The sequence below is a fragment of the Sorex fumeus genome, unplaced genomic scaffold (assembly GCF_029834395.1).
Source record: "Sorex fumeus unplaced genomic scaffold, SorFum_2.1 ptg000020l, whole genome shotgun sequence".
Lineage (NCBI taxonomy): Eukaryota > Metazoa > Chordata > Mammalia > Eulipotyphla > Soricidae > Sorex > Sorex fumeus.
This window is the reverse complement of record NW_026606077.1, coordinates 4056086-4077817: the sequence shown is the minus strand read 5'-3', so window position 1 is coordinate 4077817 and position 21732 is coordinate 4056086. Positions and strand designations below refer to the sequence as shown.

Sequence of the window (21732 nt, the reverse complement as noted above, 5' to 3'; positions counted from 1 at the left end):
GGGTGTTTGCCTTGCAAGGGGCTGACCCAGGCTCACTCTCCAGCATCCCATATCTTTCCCCCAACACCACCAACAATGATCTCTGAGCAGAGACAGGAGTAAACCCTGAGCTGGGTGTGACCCCCAAACCCAAAACAAACAAAGAGGAAAGGATACAGTTTGGAACCTCAACGTGCTTAAACTCTAGATCATCTCAAGGTTCAGATATAGAAGAATCTCAGAGTGATGGTTTTTGCCAAAACTGAACTAAGGATTGCTGGAATGGACAAGAGACTGTGGCGTTTCCTAGAAACAACGATCCCCTTGCTTATCTCCGTTAATATGTTTAATTCTAGGTGAACACAGGTAAACAAGAAAGCTGAAGCAATTACTGGGACGATCAGGAACTGTAGAGCCATGTGGATCAGTTTCCTACATGATCCCTGGTTAGTCTATGCTCTTCCTTCGATGACTGAATTGATCATCTCATTGGGCCAGGTCACCTGATGTCCAAGTACTGAATGAAGCAAAATCATATCTTTTACAATCAAATTCTAACACACCATCCGAACCCAATAATCTTACCTGCTGGTTTAATTTGACATCACTGAAATTCATCTTTTTCCCCAAGTCTAGAATCACTGCATTCTTGGCTTCACGAATGTAATCATCGTTCACTGGCTGGGCAGACTTTGTATTTTTCTTCATTAGTCCCTGGGAAGGGCTATAAGATAAATTCACAATAAATTTCATGTTATGCATAAAAAAATATTGGCCAATGTACAAAAATCTAGAAATCAGATGCTCGAAAAATCAACCAGACTCAAGGAGTCATTGTCCCTCATGGAGAATATCTTGTGTGCAAAAATCAAATACTGTTTAGAGCACCTATCTTCAACATTGAAACGATACAAAAACCAGAGACCAGAGTGATCGTACATGTGGTTTAAGGTGATTGCATGGCGTGCAGCCTACCCTGGCTCAAACCTGGGCACCATATATAAATCCCATCTGGAATGATGCTTCACTATAGAGACAGGAGTGAGCACTGAGCACGGCTGCGTGCACCCCCCCACCCCCAATTAAAAATTTTTTAAAGCAATCATGCCCTTTTTGTCTGAGATGTTCACGATCCATTTTGGGCTGGAGACAGGACTTCCTTGAAGTCTCCTTTGCAGAAGTCCTGCCCCAGACCAAGCTACTCCACAGAAAAGACTCTTCTCAACTGAGCCTGAAGAGAGTCTTCTGATGGGCTGGAGCAATAGCACAGCGGGGAGGGCGTTTGCCTTGCACGCGGCCGACCCGGGTTCGATTCCCAGCATCCCATATGGTCCCCTGAGCACTGCCAGGAGTAATTCCTGAGTGCATGAGCCAGGAGTAACCCCTGAGCATCGCCGGGTGTGACCCAAAAAGCAAAAAAAAAAAAAAAAGGTATCATTTGATGGGGCTGGAGCAGTAGCACAGCAGGTAGGGCGTTTGCCTTGCACGCGGCCGACCCGGGTTCGATTCCCAGCATCCCATATGGTCCCCTGAGCACTGCCAGGAGTAATTCCTGAGTGCATGAGCCAGGACTGACCCCTGTGCATTGCCGGGTGTGACCCAAAAAGGCAAAGAAAAAAAAAAAAGAGTCTTCTGCAATGAGTCCTCGGAAACACTTACACGGTGGGTGCGCTCCGGGGCAGCCCCATGGCATTGGTGGGCGGGACGGCGGGGAGCGAAGGCAGGACAGAGCTGAGGAAGGCCACCGGGTTTTGAATCCGGCCGGTGGGGGACACGGGAGACGGGGACACGCAGCGCGGCTGGAACTGGCTTCCGCTGGACACGAGAAAGGCGAGCGGAGTGGCCGCTGGCTCTGGCGGGCCTGGCGCGGGGGGCTCGTTCTGGCCGGACGCCGCTCCGGGCGCCTTGGTCTGCACGGGGGGCTGGGAGACCACGAGGCTCTCTCTGCTCAGGGTCCTCTGGAGGCCCGGGGGCGCCCCGCCGAGCGTGGACCCCGGGGGACTGGACGGGGACTCGCTGGCGGACGCCAAGAAGGGCTTGGGTCGGGCCACGCTGACCGCCTGCGCCGCCGCCGACGACGCCGACGAGGACGGGGCCTTCACCTGCTTGCTGGACACGGTCACGGCCAGGGGCGCAGTGGAGTTGAAAACGCTGACGTTGAAAGGGGGCTCCTTGGGAGACGAGGGCGGCGGCGGGGCCTGCAGCTGCTGCTGCTCCAGGAGGACTTGGTTGTGAAGCTGTTGTAGCTGTGTGGAATCCCTACACACACATGCACACACACACACACACGCACACACACGGGGCGGGGGTCGGGAGAGAGAGGAGGAGAGAGAGACAGAGACCCGTTAGCAGAGGCCTCGCCCTGCAGAAAGTGGACACAGGCTGCGTCTATCTCTGGTTCATCGGAACACAACCAGGATTAGGAGAACCAGTGAGTGGAGCCCAATGGGTTGTGGGTCCCTCCTTTCTAGGGCGGTGCCACTGCCAGCACTCAGGTCAAAGGCTACCATCCTAGAGGGCATCTTTCACTGTGTGTTCCTCGTGTCCTGACCTACGTCCAATTTTAGAGAGTTTAGGAAGAAGGCAAAAGACATAGGGACAGTGGGGATGGAGTGATAGGACAGCGGGCAGGGCTTTTGCCTTGCACATGACCTACTTGGGTTCAGTCCGGGTCATCCTGTATGGTCCCCTGAGCACTGCCAGGAGTGATTCCTGAGTGCAGAGCCAGGAGGAACTCCTGAGCATTGCCAGGTGTGGCACAAAAACAAGAACCAAAAAATCAGAAATAGTAACGATGATCTTCTCGTTGAGAGTGCTCAGAGGTCCAGGACCCAAAGTGCGTATTTCAGCTTCACATGAGCTCTGGACTCACGTGGACTGTGTCTTGTCAAAGGGGCTTGAATTCTGGAGGCCAGTGTGCTACATTCTTCACGGATCTTCTTTTTAGAGCAAATGTTGCTAAGCTTATTTGGCCTACCAAAGCCTTCTCAGGAATAACACCACGCAAATAACCAGTGGTTATTTATAGGTAACATATATTACATACTGCTATAAAGGTATCTAGTGCAATAAAAGAATAAACTTCCTCTAATGAAGGGCGATGAATTGCATAGCACTTTGGTTTGAAATTCCCGAGAAACCTCTCAAATTCAAAGCAGTCACCTGAGCTGGGGATGCACTCATGTTGAGTGTGAGGGTTGCATGTTCTGTATTGAGTGTTCAGGCTCCAGGAGTTTAATCTAATATCCCCTCAAAGAAAACAAAACCGGGGCTGGAGAGAGTACAGTGGGTAAGGGGCTTTCCTTGTACGTGGCCAGCCCAGGTTTGATCTCCGGCATTCCAGATGGTTCTCTGAGTTTGCCAGGAGTGATTCTAAGTGTGGAACCAGGAATGAGCCCTGAGCATTATTGAGTAGAATCAGGAGTAGGGCATGAACACAGCTCTTATGGCCCCCAGACAGAAACAAAACGAAACAAACAGATGATACTTCGTAAAACACACAAAAAGATGATACTTCCTGGCCTTTCCATTTTGTATGCCACAAGCCTGAATTCTGGGCAGTGACATGTCAACAGCAGATTTAGGGTAGGCTCTAAGACATCTTCTGTAAGAGGTCTGACATCAGGACTTTTACTCATTTGCCCCAGCTGCTACTTAAAATGCTGATGTGAAGACTAACTAGCCCACCCTCAGTCATCTTGAACCCTAAGGAGATCTGGAGAAAAGCTGGTGCTGAAGGCAGATCAGAAGGTCAGAAAGGGATTAACACTACAGAGCAGTGGTTCCCAACTGTTTCCCAAATCTTCCTCTTGTGGACACACAGGAATGATGGGGGCGGGGAGGGTATTAATCTTCGGTGGAATTGGGGGGCACTTTCTGTTTGCTTGCTTAAATAAGGTAGGTTTGTGGACACACTGAGCAATTTGTTGATTTTCTGAAAAGGGGCATGTGGGATGAAGAAGCATGGGAACCGCTGCCAGGGAGTCACCAAAGGCAGTCTCAGGCAGCCCATCTAATTCCGTTACTCCAGGCAAAAACAGCCCTCGTGTCCTTAACCCACTGTTCGTTTGGATTTTCTGCAATACAAAGAGGAAACTAATCCTAATCTCAGCATACATAATGGCACCTAATCATCCCTGGGTAAAAGGATAATTGCTTCCAATGGCTCTTCCTACATTTCCTCCTCCGAGAACCGCCCTTCCCATCTAGCTTCTTATTGGATCCATTTAGCTCTTCTTCCCGCCAAACATAAATTCCTTACACCCGATTAGGCTGGACCTGTTCATACTTGCAATCAAGGTGTCAAGAGCAATCGTTAACAGTGGAACCCAGCGCAACTCACAATACAGAGTGGGGTATGCCCTGACGGGCCAGGGCTAAGTTAATGAGTCTTCAGAGAGGGAAGCATGGAGCTGATATGCCAACAGGAAACCAGGAAGAACTCACAGCAGGAAGCGGCAGATGGAGGCAGGGCTGACTATGTGGTGCTAACTCCCGGCTGGCCATGCGGAGTCTGTGTTTTTCTTTCATTCCTATTCCCGCTTATTATCCTCTAGCAACCTCTTGTTATCTTTCCTTGAGTAAGGATTTCTTTCCTTTTCTTGTTTTGTGATTGAAGGGATAAAAACATTTCTGGGTAGGGAGTACAGTGCCGCCAGCAGGTCAGTCTGTACCTATGAGGTGAGTGCATCAGCAGCCTCATGGTGCCTTCAGACTTCCAGATACCCCAAAATAGCTGCTGTGCCTTTGGCCAGGCCCCAAAAACTTGGGGCAAAGTTTACCAAGAAAGTAAACGGCCAAAAGTTAGGTACGTGATAGAGAAACAAACCACCACAAACCACCTCAGGCTCAGCTATATAATTGGAGGCAAGGCCTCTTTGGTTCCTGATTGAACTGCTTAATGGACATGATCCCAGAGACTCAGAAACGAATCTCAGAACCCAGTGGCTTTAGGTAGAAATGCATCTGGTCTCTGCAGTAGGTAACCAGTGCTGGGCCACCCCAGATGGGAATAGGTTTTGTGTCTTGGCCTGTTCCCCCTGGCAGCCTGATGGCCGCCATCCTCCAGAGGCCACTGGACAGTCAGGTTTGGACCTGCAGTGACGAGACACGTGGGGCCTCACGGGATGGGGGTGGAGTCGGCCCTTTCCTCCCCTTTCCAGTGAGATCCCGAGTCGCCGCCCACGAATGGCCTCTCTGGCTCCTGATCAAGCTGCTCAATGACCATGATCCCAGAGACTCAGAAACAAATCTCAAAACCCAACAGCTTTTGACAGAACTGTGTCCGGCCCCTGCAGTAGGTTACTGTCGCCAGGCCACCCCAGGGGGAAAAGGGTGCTGTCTCTCCACCTGCTACCCCTTGGTGGCTTGGTGGCTGCCATCCGCCAAGGCCATTGGACAGTCAGGTTTGGGCCTGCAGTGACGAGACACGTGGGGCCTCACGGGATGGGGGTGGAGCCGGCCCTCGAGACACCCGAGTTGCTGCCCACGAAAGGCCTCTCTGGCTCCTGATCAAACTGCTTAACAGCCGTGATCCCACAGACTCAGGAACAAATCTCGGAACCCAGCAAGTTTTGGCAGAAATCCCTCCAGATTTAATTGTTAAAATTTTGGAATTTCAAAATCACGTGGCCACTACTGCAGCCACGCGACATCATATGTTATTCCATAACCAGCAATAGAAAACAAATTGTCTACTGTTGCCTTTTTGGCAGATCTGAGTGTTGGGATAAAATCCCAAATAATAATGGTGGGTCTGGTGTCAAAATATTGAATGTAATCAAAGCAGTGAGAGAGTAATGTAGAAATAATCTGCCCCACAGGTAGGGGGAGGGCGGGGAATGGGGGTATACTGGGGTTTTTGATGGTGGAGACTGGGCACTGGTGAAGGTACAGATGTTTCATTGTATGACCAAGACTTAAACCCAAAAGCTTTGTAACTGCTCTCACGGTGATTCAATAAATAAAATTATAAAAAATAAAAAAAAATTTCTGGGTATAATTTGCTAAGATGCATATTTTGTAACTTTTTTTTTTTACAAAATTTTGTTACAAAAATGTTTAAAAATGCATTATTTCTTGTAACATTTATTTTTTAAACCTAGAATGTTGCCTAATGTGGTAGTGAGAAGAATAAGAAGCTAAACTAAACAGCCTGGACTGATTCCAGTGAATAAATATCGTGTGGCCTGCATTGGAAGCTGTGAGATATGGTATAGCTGCTACTGTAGGTTTTCCTGTTGATAGTAGAAAGTTTTTGTAACTAGAAACATAATTTAATTATCTTGATGTGTGAATCAAACACCATAATAGTAGCTCATGTTCTGTGTTTGCTTGGCTATGGATGAACTTTGAACTGATAGAGGTGGTCTAGAGACTATGGCAATAACCACATCAGGTTTCTGTGGTGGGTCTGAAAATTAAGACTCTTCTTTACATCCTTTTACATGTCTATGAATCCAACTCTGGTTACTACAGCACATCTAGCATAGCAAAGACTCACCTGAAAATGTACTAATCATTTTCCTGTAATGACTTACTAAGAACTTAAGCTCAAGCAGAAATGGGAACTATAAGAAAAAGACAGATAATAACAATGATTGAATACAGAACAGGGCTTTATAGGAAGAGTACGAAAGGTTTTTTTTTTCTTTTTTGGGTCATACCTGGCGATGCACAGGGGTTACTTCTGGTCCATGCACTCAGAAATTACTTCTAGTGTTGCTCGGGGGGACCATATGGGATACTGGGAATAGAACCCAGGTCTGCCATGTGCATGGAAAATGCCCTGCCCACTGTGCTATCACTCCAGACCCTGAAAGTGCTTTATCTGGACCCTTTCATGGAAGACAAAACTCTGAACTACGTTAGGTGTAACATTTCTCAATGGTAAACTATTAGTAAAAAGGAGGGTAGTGATCAGACACTTATATTGATATAAAGGGGCACAGCTTACAGAGTATTTCATTTGTATTTTCTCATCTTCTAATTCCCTTTTCAGGTCCATCATTTTAAAAGAAAGACAGATTCAGAGAAACTCGCAGGTATTCTTCATTTTCTATTCTAATTTTGACTTACAGTTTGGGCTTGGCCAGAACTGGAGGGGGCTCTTTGATAGGTGAAGAAGGCTCAGGGAGTTTTGCTGCCTGTCCATTGAATCTTTCCTGGAAGGAATCAGGCCTGGGCTGGTTGGTGGCCCCCAATCCACCGTCAGAGGAGGCTTCACTTCCCTTGTCATCTTCAGGCAGGTTGAAATGCACCCGGAGTCCAATCCTGGAGCTGGATCGAGGCTCACTGTGATTCACCAGAACCCCTTCGAGTTTGGGTCTGCGAGGCTGTTCCACAGGACGCTCTGAGTTTGGTGGGGATGGCTGTGGCTCCGTAGCAGCCAGATTGGTGGTGGAGTTGGCTGAGTGAAGAGACCCATTGTTACTGAGCTCCTCATTTCCTGAAAGGACAAGAATTGGATCCGAGTCATTAGAAACATCCCAGAGAATGAGATTAAAATTGGAAGGTCATGTTGGGGAATGAGCCCAAAGGCAAAGTATTCAACTGAGTGTCTTAGTGGGGAAAGACAGGCAGCAGCATCTGGGCTATTAAAGAACGGTGTGATTGTTGGGGGGGGGGATTCTAAACAATAATGGTGCATCTTTTGTTGAAATAATGAATGGAATCAATGTAGAGAAGAGTTAAGTAGAAATCATCTGCCTCACAGGCATTGGGAGGGGTGGGAGGGGGGTTTATTGGGGTTCTTGGTGGTGAAAAATGAGCACTGGTGAAGGGAAAGGTGTTTGATCATTGTATGACCGAGACTTAAACCTGAAAGCTTTGTAACTTTTCCCACAGTGATTCAATAAATAAACATAGGAAGAAAAAAAAAGAATGGTGAAGATACCAACAAGATTAAACTTTGACATTTTGGAAAGAATACTGGATGTTGTCATAAGACCAAGGCAATGCTTTCTTAGGGAAGAATAGGTAACAGCAGGATGATAGGTGATGGCAGTAAATGTCATAAGGAATTTTAAATTGGATTTAAATTGTTTGAGAACACTTTCATCAATAATACTAGTCTTTTTTTAATAAGTGAATTAATCTAGCTTCATATTCAAGGTAAAAAGAAAACACGAACTCTTCATATGCATATCAGAGTCGTAATCTAACCTGAGCAGTACCTCTGAGTCCTTACCTCTTACGTCCAGCTGGGCTATGCTCGACACTGTGCCATATTTGTTGCTTGCAGTACAGGTGAAGCATCCAGAGTCTTCTGCAAATACCTCAGCAATGACCAAAGTACAAATCTCTTCTAAGTGCCAGTAAGACAAAAGGTTACCAACTTAATTATGGAAATGAAATTTTGGAATTTACTGATATAAGATGATAATTTTACAAAAGTCATAGATGATTGACTATATTGTTCTAAAACAACTAGTCCAAATAATTATTTGATTGAATTGACTGATTGGAAGCTTAATAATCAAAGTATGTAAACTCTAGGTAGACAGACTAATCACTCTAGGTAGACACTACAGTTAAGCAGAGTGTATAAAAATGTCCACTATATATTATGTATTCTTAGATTATCTTCTAATATTATTAATTCAATATCAAAAATTAGAACTGAATAAAAAATTAAATTACAAAAAATAGCCCAAATCTTCAAACAGCTCAAATGTCCATGAAGAAATGATTGGACATAAAACTACAGTACACACACAATGGAATACTACTCAGCTACTTGAAAAAAAGATGAAATCATGCAATTTGACTGTATGTACACACTCACCTGGAGAATATCATGCTGAGTGAAATTAGCCAAAAGGGATAGATACAGAATGATCTCTCTCATATGTGAGATATAAAGAAACATGGTAGGGAAATCACAGACGCACAAAGAAAACGGTAACCAAGAACTGTTTTCCAGTAGAAAGTTTACCACAAGGAAGTAAGGGGTGTGGAAGTGGTGGAAGGTGACCCTGGGACTAAGGTGGAGGAAGGTGGACACTCTAGTGGATGGTGCGATGCTAGAATTTTAATCTATGAAACTATTGATATAGTTTTGTAAACCACATTGCTTAGAATAAAGTGTAAAAAATAACCACATGCCATAAAAACAAAAATAGATTTAGTGCTGGAACAAAATGAAAAGTGTGTGTGTGTGTGTGTGTGTGTAAAATAAGGACTAATAAAGCTCTAATAATGGCCTCTTCCTGGGATGAGAATAATTGGTTTCAGCCAGTTATACTCTCCCTGTTCTTGCTAAGTGGTGGCATGTCAGTGACAATTCTCTCAGTGAGCTGGCAAGAAAAGTCTGTTGGGGAATTCTGGGAAAGATTTTCTTTATAAACAGGGCAAAAGAGAATGTGATTCCTTGTTTTTGCCTTTGGATGTGACCATCTGCATGAAATGGAGGCCGCCATCTTAGGTGTGAATGGAATCAGCCTAGAAAGACTGAAAATGGCAGAATAGAAAACTGGGGGTGAAGTGGAGGTGGGGAGGCTCGACTCTTGATGACCTGTGAGATAATAAATGAACTACTCTCAAGTAGTAGACCATTTCTTATGCATCTAATTATATAAGAGGCCACATTTTTCTTGTTACTTAAGTAAGTCGATTTAGTTAGGTTTTTCTTTGCTGCCCGCAAATCCAAAATGATGGAAGCAATTTCAGAACCTCTGTGCTTTTCCTGGGTTCTTGACTTATGTTTCTCTGTTTCCCTGCCCAGACACTCATATTCTCATCTTTCAGCAACTGATACTCAAAACGATGTGGTAAACCCACAAGATATTAAGGCTATCTGATCAGGAGTGTTCCATCGCTAAAGGATATTTAATGAAAGTTTAGCTTGTGAGGCTGGGAAAGGCAAAACTTGGTTTGGGCACTCACCACCTCCCAAGTCCTCTACTCAGTTACTCTAAAATTATTAGGTGCTGTGGACCACCTAGTGAAAAGCTTGATAATGACTCAAATTTATCATTCTTTTTTTTTCTTTTTGGGTCATACCCGGAGATGCACAGGGTTTACTCCTGGCTCATGCACTCAGGAATTACTCCTGGCGGTGCTCGGGGGACTATATGGGATGCAGGGAATCAAACCTGGGTTGGCCGTGTGCAAGGCTAAAGCCCTACCTGCTGTGCTATCGTCCCAGCCCCTCAAATCATCATTCTTATGAGACTTTACAAATATCTTTTGATTTTTCAGGATGATCATAAAAAGGATCTTCGGGACCGTTTTCGTATACATATGCTGTATGATATGTATTTAAGGAGCACTTGACTTAGTGGTGCTTGGTGACTATTTCTCACTCTGTGCTCAGAGGTCACTCCTGGAGGTGCTTAGGGAACAATGGTGTAGTGATTGAACAGGGTCTGCCACATACAAGTGAAGCACCTCAATCCCTGTACTCTCTCTGGCCCTGGTTTGTATCTCCTCCCTCCATCCCAATGGCCCTCACCCCAAAAATAACCCCAACAACCTAACAACTGAATTTTAACCTTCTTTGAACAATTTTAACCTTATTTAATTTCACTACATTTTAATTATAAATACTAAATCAAAGATTATACAGATTAATAAAACAAACTTAAAGCAATTTTTACCTGGCTCAGCCATGGATCGAGGTTCTAAAAGGAAAAAACAGAAGATTCTGAGCATTTATTTTACCGAACACTTGTATTTTCATTAACAACTTTCTGGAGAATTTCATAGCCTTTTGTATATTCAGTGGTGATTTGATAGGGTTATGTGAATATAACATTAGGTAAAATGACCTCAGAACTAATGACTTTAAAAGGAATGTGATGATTGTCATTGAAAGACACGAAGAGAACAGCTCACTAAATTATATTGATGTATCTTGAGACACACCAGCCCTCCCTTGGGTGAGGAAAAATTTCTGGTTTATCTAGGATTCAGAAACAAACTGCTTTGATTGGTACCCATTCCGCCTTAACTACGACAAAAAATTTGTGTCAGTTGAGACTCTCTGGACTTCAGGCTCTCACATCCTCGTAAAGTGAAAAATATACTTCATGTTCTAAAAATTCTAAATTTGAGAGCCTCTTTTGGATGATAGATTTCTTTATCTTAAAAATTTTGGCAACACAGAAAATGTTCTTTTACCAAAAATCTTCTCATCTTCCAGTTTTCAATTGTCTGAAGATTTTTATTGGACTATAGAATAACAAATAAATGGTTGGAGTGATAGCACAGCGGCAGGGCATTTGCCTTGCACGCGGCCAGCATGGCTGACCCGAGTTCGATTCCTCCGCCCCTCTCGGAGAGCCCGGCAAGCTACGAGAGTATCTCACCTGCACATCAAAGCCTGGCAAGCTACCAGTGATGTATTCGATATGCCAAACACAGTAACAACAAAGTCTCCAATGGAGACGTTACTGGGCCCGCTCGAGTAAATCGATGAACAACGGGAGGGCCTTTACCTTTACCTTTTACTGATATTTTAAAAATTGGCATTTCTGAAAGTGCCCCAAAACAAATATTGGTGGTCAATGAATGTATATCATATTGCAGGCACTTAGCAATTGTTGAAATTAGTTATAGTCTACTACAGCAATGTAACGATTGAATTTTATTTTCTCAGTTTGAATATCAGCCAGACTATATTATTGCTGTTGTATTAAAGTTAAATCTAAAACAGCCTGGGTTATATATCGTATTGATCAAGCACTGCTATTTTGTGATTGGGAGAAACAAGTGAATAAAAAAAGCAAGTGACTTCCAGTATCTTGGAATGGATCTATCATCTATCTTATGACTAGGATGGGTTCAGGTAAGTACCGCATGACAAGGTCAGAGAAGGAAAAGAAGTAAGCACTTAGAGGTAAGTAACACTTACAATAGAAAAAATCAAAACCCTTTCTTCATTTTTATAAGTTACTTGTTATGACAGAAATTTAAAAATAAGTTAATACAAATAAATACCTGTAAATATGAAAAAATCCATCTTAAATCTAATTAGTGAAATACAGATTAAAACAGGTGTTTCCAGGCCAGACAGACAGCTCAATGGACTGAGAGCATACTTTGTGTGCAGGAGGTGTGGGCTCGATCCCCGGTACTATGTGGTCTCCAGAGCACGGAGCTAGGAGAAGCCCTAAGTACCATGGGGTGTAGCCCCCAAACAAACAAACAAACAAACAAAAACAAACCAGCAAACCACACACGTTTCCATTTGGGGCCCATAGCATTTGGAAATTTAAAAAAATGTTTGCTACTCATTGTTGGGAAAATCATGAGATAAAAGCATCCATCCCCGGGGCTGGAGTGATGATAGCACAGAGGGTAGGGCGTTTGCCTTGCACGTGGCTGACCGGGGTTGTTGGATTACCAGCATCCCATATGGTTCCCCGAGCACTGCCAGGAAAAATACTTGAGTGCATGAACCAGGAGTAACCCCTGTTCATCGCCAGGTGTGACCCCCCCCCCCGCCAAAAAAAGGCATCCATCTCCATATGCTTCCAACGATAGTAGAATATAATGAATGCAACTTGTATCCCAGTTCAACTGAGACAAGTTGAATAAATAAACAAGTTCAACTTGTTTATTACTGGGATCCTGAGTAACTATTAATAGCACTCTTTCACTCCCTAAAGCATTCCAGCTTGAATGATCAACCATACTATCATTCTAATTTCAGTTCAACATTATTGGATGCAATTCTTAAAATATGTAAATTTACAGTCTAGCAAATCAAGTTCTCAAACTTATCCAATACACAGGTTTGCTCTGTTAACAAACACTAAACAAATTTCATAATAGCAAAACTTTATGAAAAATCTAAATTTTTATAATAGAAAAATCCCGTAAAATCCATTGCATCGAATTATTTCTAGAAGATCTATTAATTTTCAAAAAGATTATACTATGAAGAATTAATTTATAATAAAAGTGTGATTGATTTTATTAAAATACATGGGAAAAGTTCTTAAGGAATGGACACAAGAATATTCACAGGGAAGTTTGATTACAAGGTTTTTTTTTTTTCCTTTTTATTCTGTTTAAAAAGAATGTACACAGTATCTTTATACAAATAAGTCATCAGAAAAATTAATTTAAAACATCAACTTACTTTTCTGTAAAATTCTAAAATCTGGAGAATCTTCTATCAAGGTCCCTTCTCTATACCACTCAACTTTAGGTGACGGAGCTCCTTTTACTCTGCATTCAAAGACGACCAGCTGACCCTCAGATGCTGATAAATTTTGTAACATCTATAATGAGAAGAATATTGTTAGAACTAAAAAGTTCTTAACTTGAAAATAAGAGTTAGAACTGGAATTTTGTTCCAGAATGAAATTTTGAAAAAAGATACCAGTGCCTCCATATTTGAATTTCCTCCAAATCTAATCTCTCCAGCAGCTTCATTCTGGGGATGTACACTGGTCTATTTTTGAGGAGAGAAACATCTGAGCCTGTGGGAAGCATGTTCCTTACTGTCTTCTCTCTTTTCCTCTATGTTGCAGTGCTAGACAAGTTTATTAAATACCAGGCAAAACAGAGTCTGCAAAAATACTAATTTGGGTAAAGTGCTTCCTTCTTAAAAGCCCAACTGGAATTTGATTTTAAGAAATAATGACAGTTGGGCCACCGGGATAGTACAGTGATTAGGGCACTTGTCTTGCACGTGACCCACCAGTGTTCAATTCCTGGCATCTCATATGGTCCCCTGAGCCCCACTAGGAGTGATCACTAAGTGCAGAGCCGGGAGTAAGCCCTGAGCACCACTGAATGTGACCAAAACCAAAAGCGCAACATATAAGAAAGACAACTAAAAATCCGCATTAAGTGAGAGGTATATCGAACAAGTCCTTGAGATTGACCAGCTCTGTGCCCAGGTAGTCAACTCTATCTTCCTGCCTTTCCTTTGTCTACATTCTGTAGACCTGAAAATTGACATTTGTTCTGCTATTTTATTTTCTTCATGTGTACTTACAGTGGTGCCTCAGTGATCTTTAATGCATGTTTAGAACAAGGATTTCTATAAAAGTGGTCATGTGTAGGTCATACTGCAATATAGGTTGTAATCTTGCAAAAAATATCATTAAATGTTTTTTTCATGTCATGTGCTACAAAAAAGCTTATATATACCACTGCGGATTATAAAATATTAGTGTGCTAGACAGTAGACTCTGGGCGAACCAGACTGTATTTTTCTTTAACTCAGTCTTTCACCCCTCTGATTTGAGAGCTTAAAGTCACACATTCATTTGATTGTAAAACACCGCATGTAGTCTCTCTCTTCTTCTTCTTCTTCTTTTTTTTTTTTTTGCTTTTTCGGTCACACCCGGAGATGCACAGGGGTTACTCCTGGCTCTGCACTCAGGAGTTACTCCTGGCGGTGCTCAGGGGACCAGGTAGGATGCTGGGAATTGAACCCGGATCGGTCGCGTGCAAGGCAAATGCCCTACCCACAGTGCTATCTCTCCAGCCCCAGCATGTGGTCTCTTGAGCACTGCCAGGGATCATTCCTGAACATAGAGCCAGGAACAATCCCTGAGCACTCCCTGGTGTCACCCTGCCATCCCGCCCCCAAGAAGTAGATCATCAATTGAAAAATGCATGTATGTGGGGATACTTTTGTTTTTAGTTTAGGTATAAAGATTGTAAACACGGAAATGGTATTATTTCGTTTTTCCACAACTTCTGTAAGAAACAAATGCTGAACAATTTTCTGTTATTACAATTTGGGCCTTGTTTTAGAAATACTGGCTCTAGATTCAGAAGTGGAAAGCAAGTGGCTTTTTCTTTCACTATTAAAATATTTTATGATTGTTCCCAACTCTCACCTGAACAACTTTCAATATTTGTGCGACGCCTCATCAAAATACATATGATTTGTCTAAGGAAAACAGGACTTGAGCTAGACTTCTACCTCAATGGGATGTTGATAATTGTGACAGCCAGGGGCGCTGTAGTACACGATTAGTGTTCTCTTTCAGCGTTACCAAATTTATTTGTTAAAGTAATTCAGGATGGTGTTAACATATAGTAGTTTCTAAATTACTATAGAAATTTTGGGTAGAAAATTGGATTATTCTCTATATTCCCAAACTACACGTTCTAGCGACAAGAATGGAATATTCGCAGTCATGAAAGTAGGGAGCATCAGGGGCCTGAATGATACAGTACAGTGGTTAGGATGCTTGCCTTGCATGCGTCCACCAAAGTCTGATCTCTGGCATCCCTCAGGTCCCCTGAGCCTTCCAGGAGTGATCCATGCATGCAAAGTTAGGAGTAAGGCCTGAGGAGAAAGCTCTGAGTAGCACTGATATGGCCACCCTCATAAAACAAACAAGAGTGTAGGGAACATCAATAAGTCTAGGGTGCTTCTATCAAGCTGGTGCATATGTCTTCTACTCTGACTTCTGACTTCTAAATGGAAGATCTTTAGGCTATTGAAACATTTAACAGAGGTCATACATCTCCCTGGAATTCACACAGGATGGAGTTTCATTTCTTATCCAGGAAAACAAGATAGAAAACTAAAGCAAGCAACAAGTACACACCTGCCTCTGCATCTGCAGAGGTGGGGACAGCAGAGGGATTAAAACAATGAGGGGCTGGAGCAATAGCACAGCGGATAGGGCATTTGCTTTGTATGCAGTCGGCCCGGGTACGATTCCCAGCATCCCATAGGGTCCCCTGAGCACCGCCAGGGGTAATTATTGAGTGCAGAGCCAGGAGTAATACCTGTGCATTGCCGGGTGTGACCCAAAAAGAAGGAAAAAAATGAAACATGACATATTTAAGGGTGGATATCAGCTAAATGACACCATTCGATATGATCTGGCATGGTTTGTAGTTCAAGAAAACTATATGGGCCAAGTCTTGATCTGCAGCATTTATACCAAAACCTGTTTGCAGAAGGATCTCCTTGAGACCTCAACAGAGACCAACATTAGCTGGTTATTGTTATTCAACCAACTGCTGACACTGAAGGTCAGGACCTGTATTCTATTGAGAATCCAGCTGAATTGCCTGAGATACTAGATATCTACAGTAAAGGCGGATGCTTGTTCCAGAGTGACACATCATCACCAGTAAAGGAGGTACCAAAGATCATCTTACAAGTCACTTAGAAAAAAATCATCACTGCTCAAAAATGTGCTTTTCTACAAAGGCTTCATGCTTTTCTACAAAGGGTCCATCCAATTACACCACTTGGACTCAAAGGGTGCCATTTTCAGTACAGTACTAGGTATTAGGCTGTTGCTAACGTCATGGTATGTCCAAAGTTCATCGTAATCATCTCGACTTCACTGGAGATAAATAAAGACAAGTAAATCATGATCCTACTAGCCAAGATTAAGTTAGTCTTCACTAGGAATTGCGGATCTGGAGTAAAGTCACTAAGTAAAAGGCCCATAATGTTCTGAGGTAACCCTAGCCACAGTGTAAATCTGTCCTGTGCATTATGACCATCCTGATCATTTGTGGGAGCATTCTTTGAGGGTGACTGACAACACAGAACTTTGTGAAGCATGTCTTCTATCCCCATTTGAAATTGATTTTTCTCTGTTCCTCTTAACTCTGAAATCACAAAACAACAAACAGAACATCTTTTCTTAACTTACTTGCCACAGAATAAGTACTACTTTGTGCTTGACTTATGCCAACAGATGTGAATTCAAAAGAACATGGCTCCTGCCTAGCTAACCTAATCCATAAACATAATGCAGAAATATACTTGAGAAAGGATTACCAATCTCTTGTATTGGTTAAATGATATAAACTCCAGGTTCATTGATATTAAAGGAGTTACCTTTTTTCTTTTTTTTTTCCTTTTTGTGCCACACCTGGAGATGCACAGGGGTTATTCCTGGCTCTGCACTCAAGAATTACTCCTGGCGGTGCTCAGGGGACCATATGGGATGCTGGAAATCGAACCCGGGTCGGCTGCGTGCAAGGCAAACTCCCTACCCGCTGGACTATCATTCCAGCTCCTAAAGGAGTTACTTTTAATGTTTTCTAAGGTGGATGATATTGTTTCCTCTGAGTGGTGGGGAGTGGTGTCCCCAATCCAGGGGACCATAGTTGCCTTCTGCATTTGAGGAGGGGATGCTTTCTTTTTGTTCACTCAAAGAAGGTAGATTTCAGTGTGGGTGATATGAGGGAGGCTGCCTTTTCTTTCTTTCTTTCTTTCTTTCTTTCTTTCTTTCTTTCTGTCTTTCTTTCTTTCTTTCTTTCTTTCTTTCTTTCTTTCTTTCTTTCTTTCTTCTTTTTCTGAAGTGGGAGCAGAATCCAAACAACTTTTGGAATCTCTGCTGTAAGTGAATGTGTAGAGTATTTTAGAATGGAGTTGAATTAGAGAAGGCTTTTTGGGGGAGCAGGGGGTGGAGAGGGCACACCCAGAACTGTTTAGTGCTTACTCCTGACTGTTCAGGGATCACTCCTAGAGGGGCTCGAGGGACCATTGGGCTGCTGGGGATTGAACCCAGGTGAGCGGTGAGCTACATGCAATGCAATGACTTTATCCAACGTACTATCACTCTGGCCCCGAATAAGCTTTTTTTTTTTTTTTGCTTTTATTTGTTTAGCTTTTATTTTATAATTTTTTTTCTTTTTGGATCATACCCGGCGATGCACAAGGGTTACTCCTGGTTCTGTGCTCAGGAATTACTCCTGGCGATGCTCGGGGGACCATATGGGATGGTGGGAATTGAACCCGGGTGGACTGCGTGCAGGGCAAACCCTTACCCACTGTGCTACCGTTCCAGCCCTTAGCTTATATTTTTAAGTAAATAGTTTTATTTAGAAAATTATGGAGAGAGAGAGAGAGAGAGAGAGAGAGAGAGAGAGAGAGAGAGAGAGAGAGACTACATAATCCAGCCTGGTATATGGACAGCTCTAGAATGGAAGGTATTGGATTGGAGAAATTTTTAATGATAAATAACTGCTTGATATGAAGGAGGCCTCTTTGCCCCTTGACTGTCTGCAATGTGTAACAGTTGAGTTAGGAAAATTCTGGAATTGCTGGGCTAGAGAGAAGGGCCTGTGTAATCTTTAAAAATCTGGATCCGGCCACAAGTCCATTTATTTTAGGGTTTCCTGCCTCTGCTTATATAATTAAGAGCTCTTCTTCAAATTCTCACTTCCCCTGCCCCCTTGCACTCTTCAAATTACTGCCGAAGCAGCTGGAGCCAGGACAGCTTTCAGGGCTCCCTGAAAGCCCGCCCAGGCAGCTGCCGCTGAAGTGGGAGCCTAGATAGGAATAGTTTTGAATTTGATTGTCTAACTCCTTTCACACTCCCAGAGTATGAGCACTGTTTTCCCCTCCACCAACAGAGTGAAAATGTTTTTGACTCTGTATAGAGAACAGAGAATCGTGAATCTCCACACAATATTTTAAAAGACAGGTCTTACTTCTAAGTCGAGCACATGGAATCCCAGACTGCCACTATTTTTGCTGGACTACCTTCCTTTTCATCGTAATCTTAATTTTTTTTTGACATCAAAGGACACACAAGGAGTTAAATAAAAACTCTGTTCTTAAAAAAAATGGCCCTCTGCCCTGACTGGCAGAGAAAGCCTTTGTTGGGCTGTATAGAAAGTGAGTCACTGGGGCTGGAATGACAGAAGTCCCTAAAGAAGTAAGTAGAGCAGGAATAACCCAGCAAACATATGCAAAGCTCAGCTATCATGACTCACACCACGTGACTACCACCCTCCACTGGTGGCTCTGACTCAGAAATTTGCTAATGTCACCAGCAGTGACTATGACCTCAGTCTTGTCCTCACTGACGGAAACTAACACGAGCACACTGCTGCCTGATAAGTCCCCCTGGAATCTGAGCTACCGCCCAGCCTCGCAAGCTGCGTTTCAACAGGCCTGGTCCCATTTATGGAGACAGAAGCTCATCGCAAGGGCTGAGGAAGTCTCATCCAAGTCTCCGCATCCATTTTCCACCAGGGATCTAAAATGCTTTGGGAGATTCATCGAACCAATAGGAATGATGAGCTCATTTTTATTTATTAAAGGCATCTATGTATCTGCCAGACAGAGCACATAATTAGGAGGCGATCCGAGTCACCACATAAAGGCAGATGAACCTGTTACTCTAATAAGCCCAGGAGGATTAAAGGTAAAGAATAAGTGTTAGGTTTCGGTCCGCCCTTCACGCCCTACCGAGGCCACCAGTTGCCCCCACGAGCGGCTCTCCAGCACGGCCACAGCCCCAGAAGCACAATGACCTAATGCAGAACCCAGCAGCTTGGAGCAGAAAAGTGAAAGGACTATGCGTTAATCCAGGCAATCATTTCTGCCCAGAGGGGAAAGGGTGTTGCTCCCTTCCGCCCTCCTCCCTCTGGAAAGAAAGATGGCGGCCACATGGGAGCCTTGTGGACAGCAGGTATGAGCCGGGGGAGTGGGGGCGACTAAAACCTCATGGGTCGGGGGGCGTTCCGGTCCGTCCTTCACGCCCTACCGAGGTCACCAGTTGCCCCCCCCCCCCATGAGCGGCTCTCCAGCACGGCCATGACTCCAGAGCACAGAAACCAATTTCTTAACTATCTGACTTTCAGTAGAAATACTTCCAGGGTCAATAGGTAAAATAGCAGAAATCCAAAACCAACATTTAATTCTTGAACCCAGCTGTAGAAAGCAAATCACTTCACAATGCTTTTTCAGCATGTCTGATTTGGGGGGGGGGGGGTAAAGTCTAAATAATAGTGGTGAATCTTTTATTGAAACAATGAATCTAATCAAAGCAGATAGAGTGTTAACTAGAATTCATCTGCCTCACAGGGACGGGGAGGGGTGGGGGGTGGGGTTTTATTGGGGTTCTTCATGGTAAAAAATAAGTATTGGTAAAGGGAAATGTGTTTGATATTTGCATGACTGAGACATAAACCTGAAAGCTTTGTAACCTTTCCCACAGTGATTCAATAAATAAATAAATAAATAAATAAAAGAATAAGTGTTAGGGATCAGGGAGGTCACTCAAATACCCTTTAGGCTCTGCACACGGGAGATCCGGGTTTGCTCTCCAGCACTGCATGGTCCCCTAAGCACCTCAGAGACAACCACCGTGCAGCTAGTAGGCCCTGAGCACCACCAGTGGTTAAGAGACAAACAAGAAAAAAAGTCTTGTGAAAGTCCTGTGGACCTTTTGAAATAAACAAGCTGCTCTGGATCCATTATCACCTCTATGGACTTCTAGCTCCATGTTTGAGCTAGCCTCAGGTACTAGGGAGAGGTAGAAAAATCAGCAGAATAACGGGTGTGCTGAATGATGCTTTAGAGGGAGGCACTAAGGAAGATCAATGCTCTGCTCCCAATGCCAGAGAGACAGGGTGGCTAGAAAGAGTTGAAACTGAAAGAAGAGAAAGATGCCTCAGTAGTGATAAGGAAGAGAAAAGGAGTTTTCAGTGGGAATTGGGTATCAATTAGTCCATGGTTCAGTTCGAAAAGTTAGCACACTAGAATGTGACAAATGGGCATGACAAATTCAAGTAACTGGTTTCTGGGGACACTTAAGCTCTGTTTTAAGGGGTAGGTGACCCAGCAGCAAAATAAGGCAATTAGAGCTCTAATAGCTGTATTGCATGCTCTTATACACACGAACACACACACACACACACACACACACACACACGGGCGCAGGCACACATGCACTACACATCCTCCTATAAATCATCAAAGTCTGTAATTTTGCTCTAAACTTGGTCTTTTTTAGCCCTAGGACTATAGACATTTTGGAATGATTAATTTTTTGTTATTCCTTATTGTGGGACACTGCTATCATATGAATTGTAGTATGTTCAGCAGCATCTCTGGGACCAACAGGATTATTTTCTGGTTTGTCAAAAAATATAGCTTAGTTATTGCCAAGTATCCCTTGGGGAGCAAATATAACCAGAATTCTCTTAAACTTCACCATTTTCTGAAGAGATAAAAGTCTCTTTGGGCTCAAATTTCGCATTCATACAAGTAACAAGCTATAAATCCAAGCATCGATAAATCCATTTGGTCTTTGGAAACCAAAACAATCAAACAAAACACTCCCCCCCCAAAAAAAATAAACTACAAAAACCATTTTTACTCCATTTTTCACTTTTGAATATTCTGTCCTGGATAACATAAAATCTAAGCTATAGAGGAAATGAATAATAGAGAACTGAGAGAATTGATTCCTAGTCCTGTTCTGCCACTAGCGAGGCTGTCATCTTGGGTAGATTGCTTTATATCTCTGATCCTTTCTTGTTATTTTTCATTGGTAAATAAAATGCCTGGCAAAATTTCCAATTCTAAATACAAAAGATACGAGGCTCAGAATTTAATATGCCACCAGGGTCGAAATCACGAGCTAGGAAAAGAAAGCTCTTTGTCCTGAAGTAAAATGATATGTTAAGTCTCCTGGAGTGTTTTTCTCTAATTCCTTAAGCACCAAAGACATGAATCTACAATCTGATTCTCTCAAAAGTCCAGACAACCCTTTGGTGTAGTAAATAAGTGGCTGGAAAATTATTAGCTAACCTCTAGGAGTGGCTTCTGTGCTAAACATCAATGAAATGGGCCGGAGAGATCACTATGGTAAGCAGGGAAGATTTCTCCCATTACTCAAACTGTGACTGGAAACCTGGGACTTGAAGTGAGAGGATAGCAACTCACCCGACATCAAAATCCCATACTACACATAGGAGACAAAAATCCTCAGGTAAACTCGGTAGATCTCGATTCTTACAACTTTATTTGCGAATTTATATATGGCGGTGTGTTCAAAGCCATGGAAAAAA

At 43.2% G+C, this 21732-nt stretch overlaps 1 protein-coding gene across 1 annotated transcript in view; it reads right to left on the bottom strand.

The window, feature by feature from the left end:
* The window catches only part of MYPN (myopalladin), a 90075-nt gene that overhangs the window by 27279 nt on the left and 41064 nt on the right, over positions 1-21732 (bottom strand). The window contains exons 7-12 of the mRNA XM_056113402.1: positions 13067-13208; positions 10578-10601; positions 8168-8284; positions 7057-7426; positions 1639-2238; positions 565-703 (exon numbers count right to left, since the gene is read on the bottom strand). Coding sequence (XP_055969377.1) covers positions 565-703; positions 1639-2238; positions 7057-7426; positions 8168-8284; positions 10578-10601; positions 13067-13208 — 1392 coding nt within the window. The remainder of the gene's footprint in view (positions 1-564; positions 704-1638; positions 2239-7056; positions 7427-8167; positions 8285-10577; positions 10602-13066; positions 13209-21732) is intronic.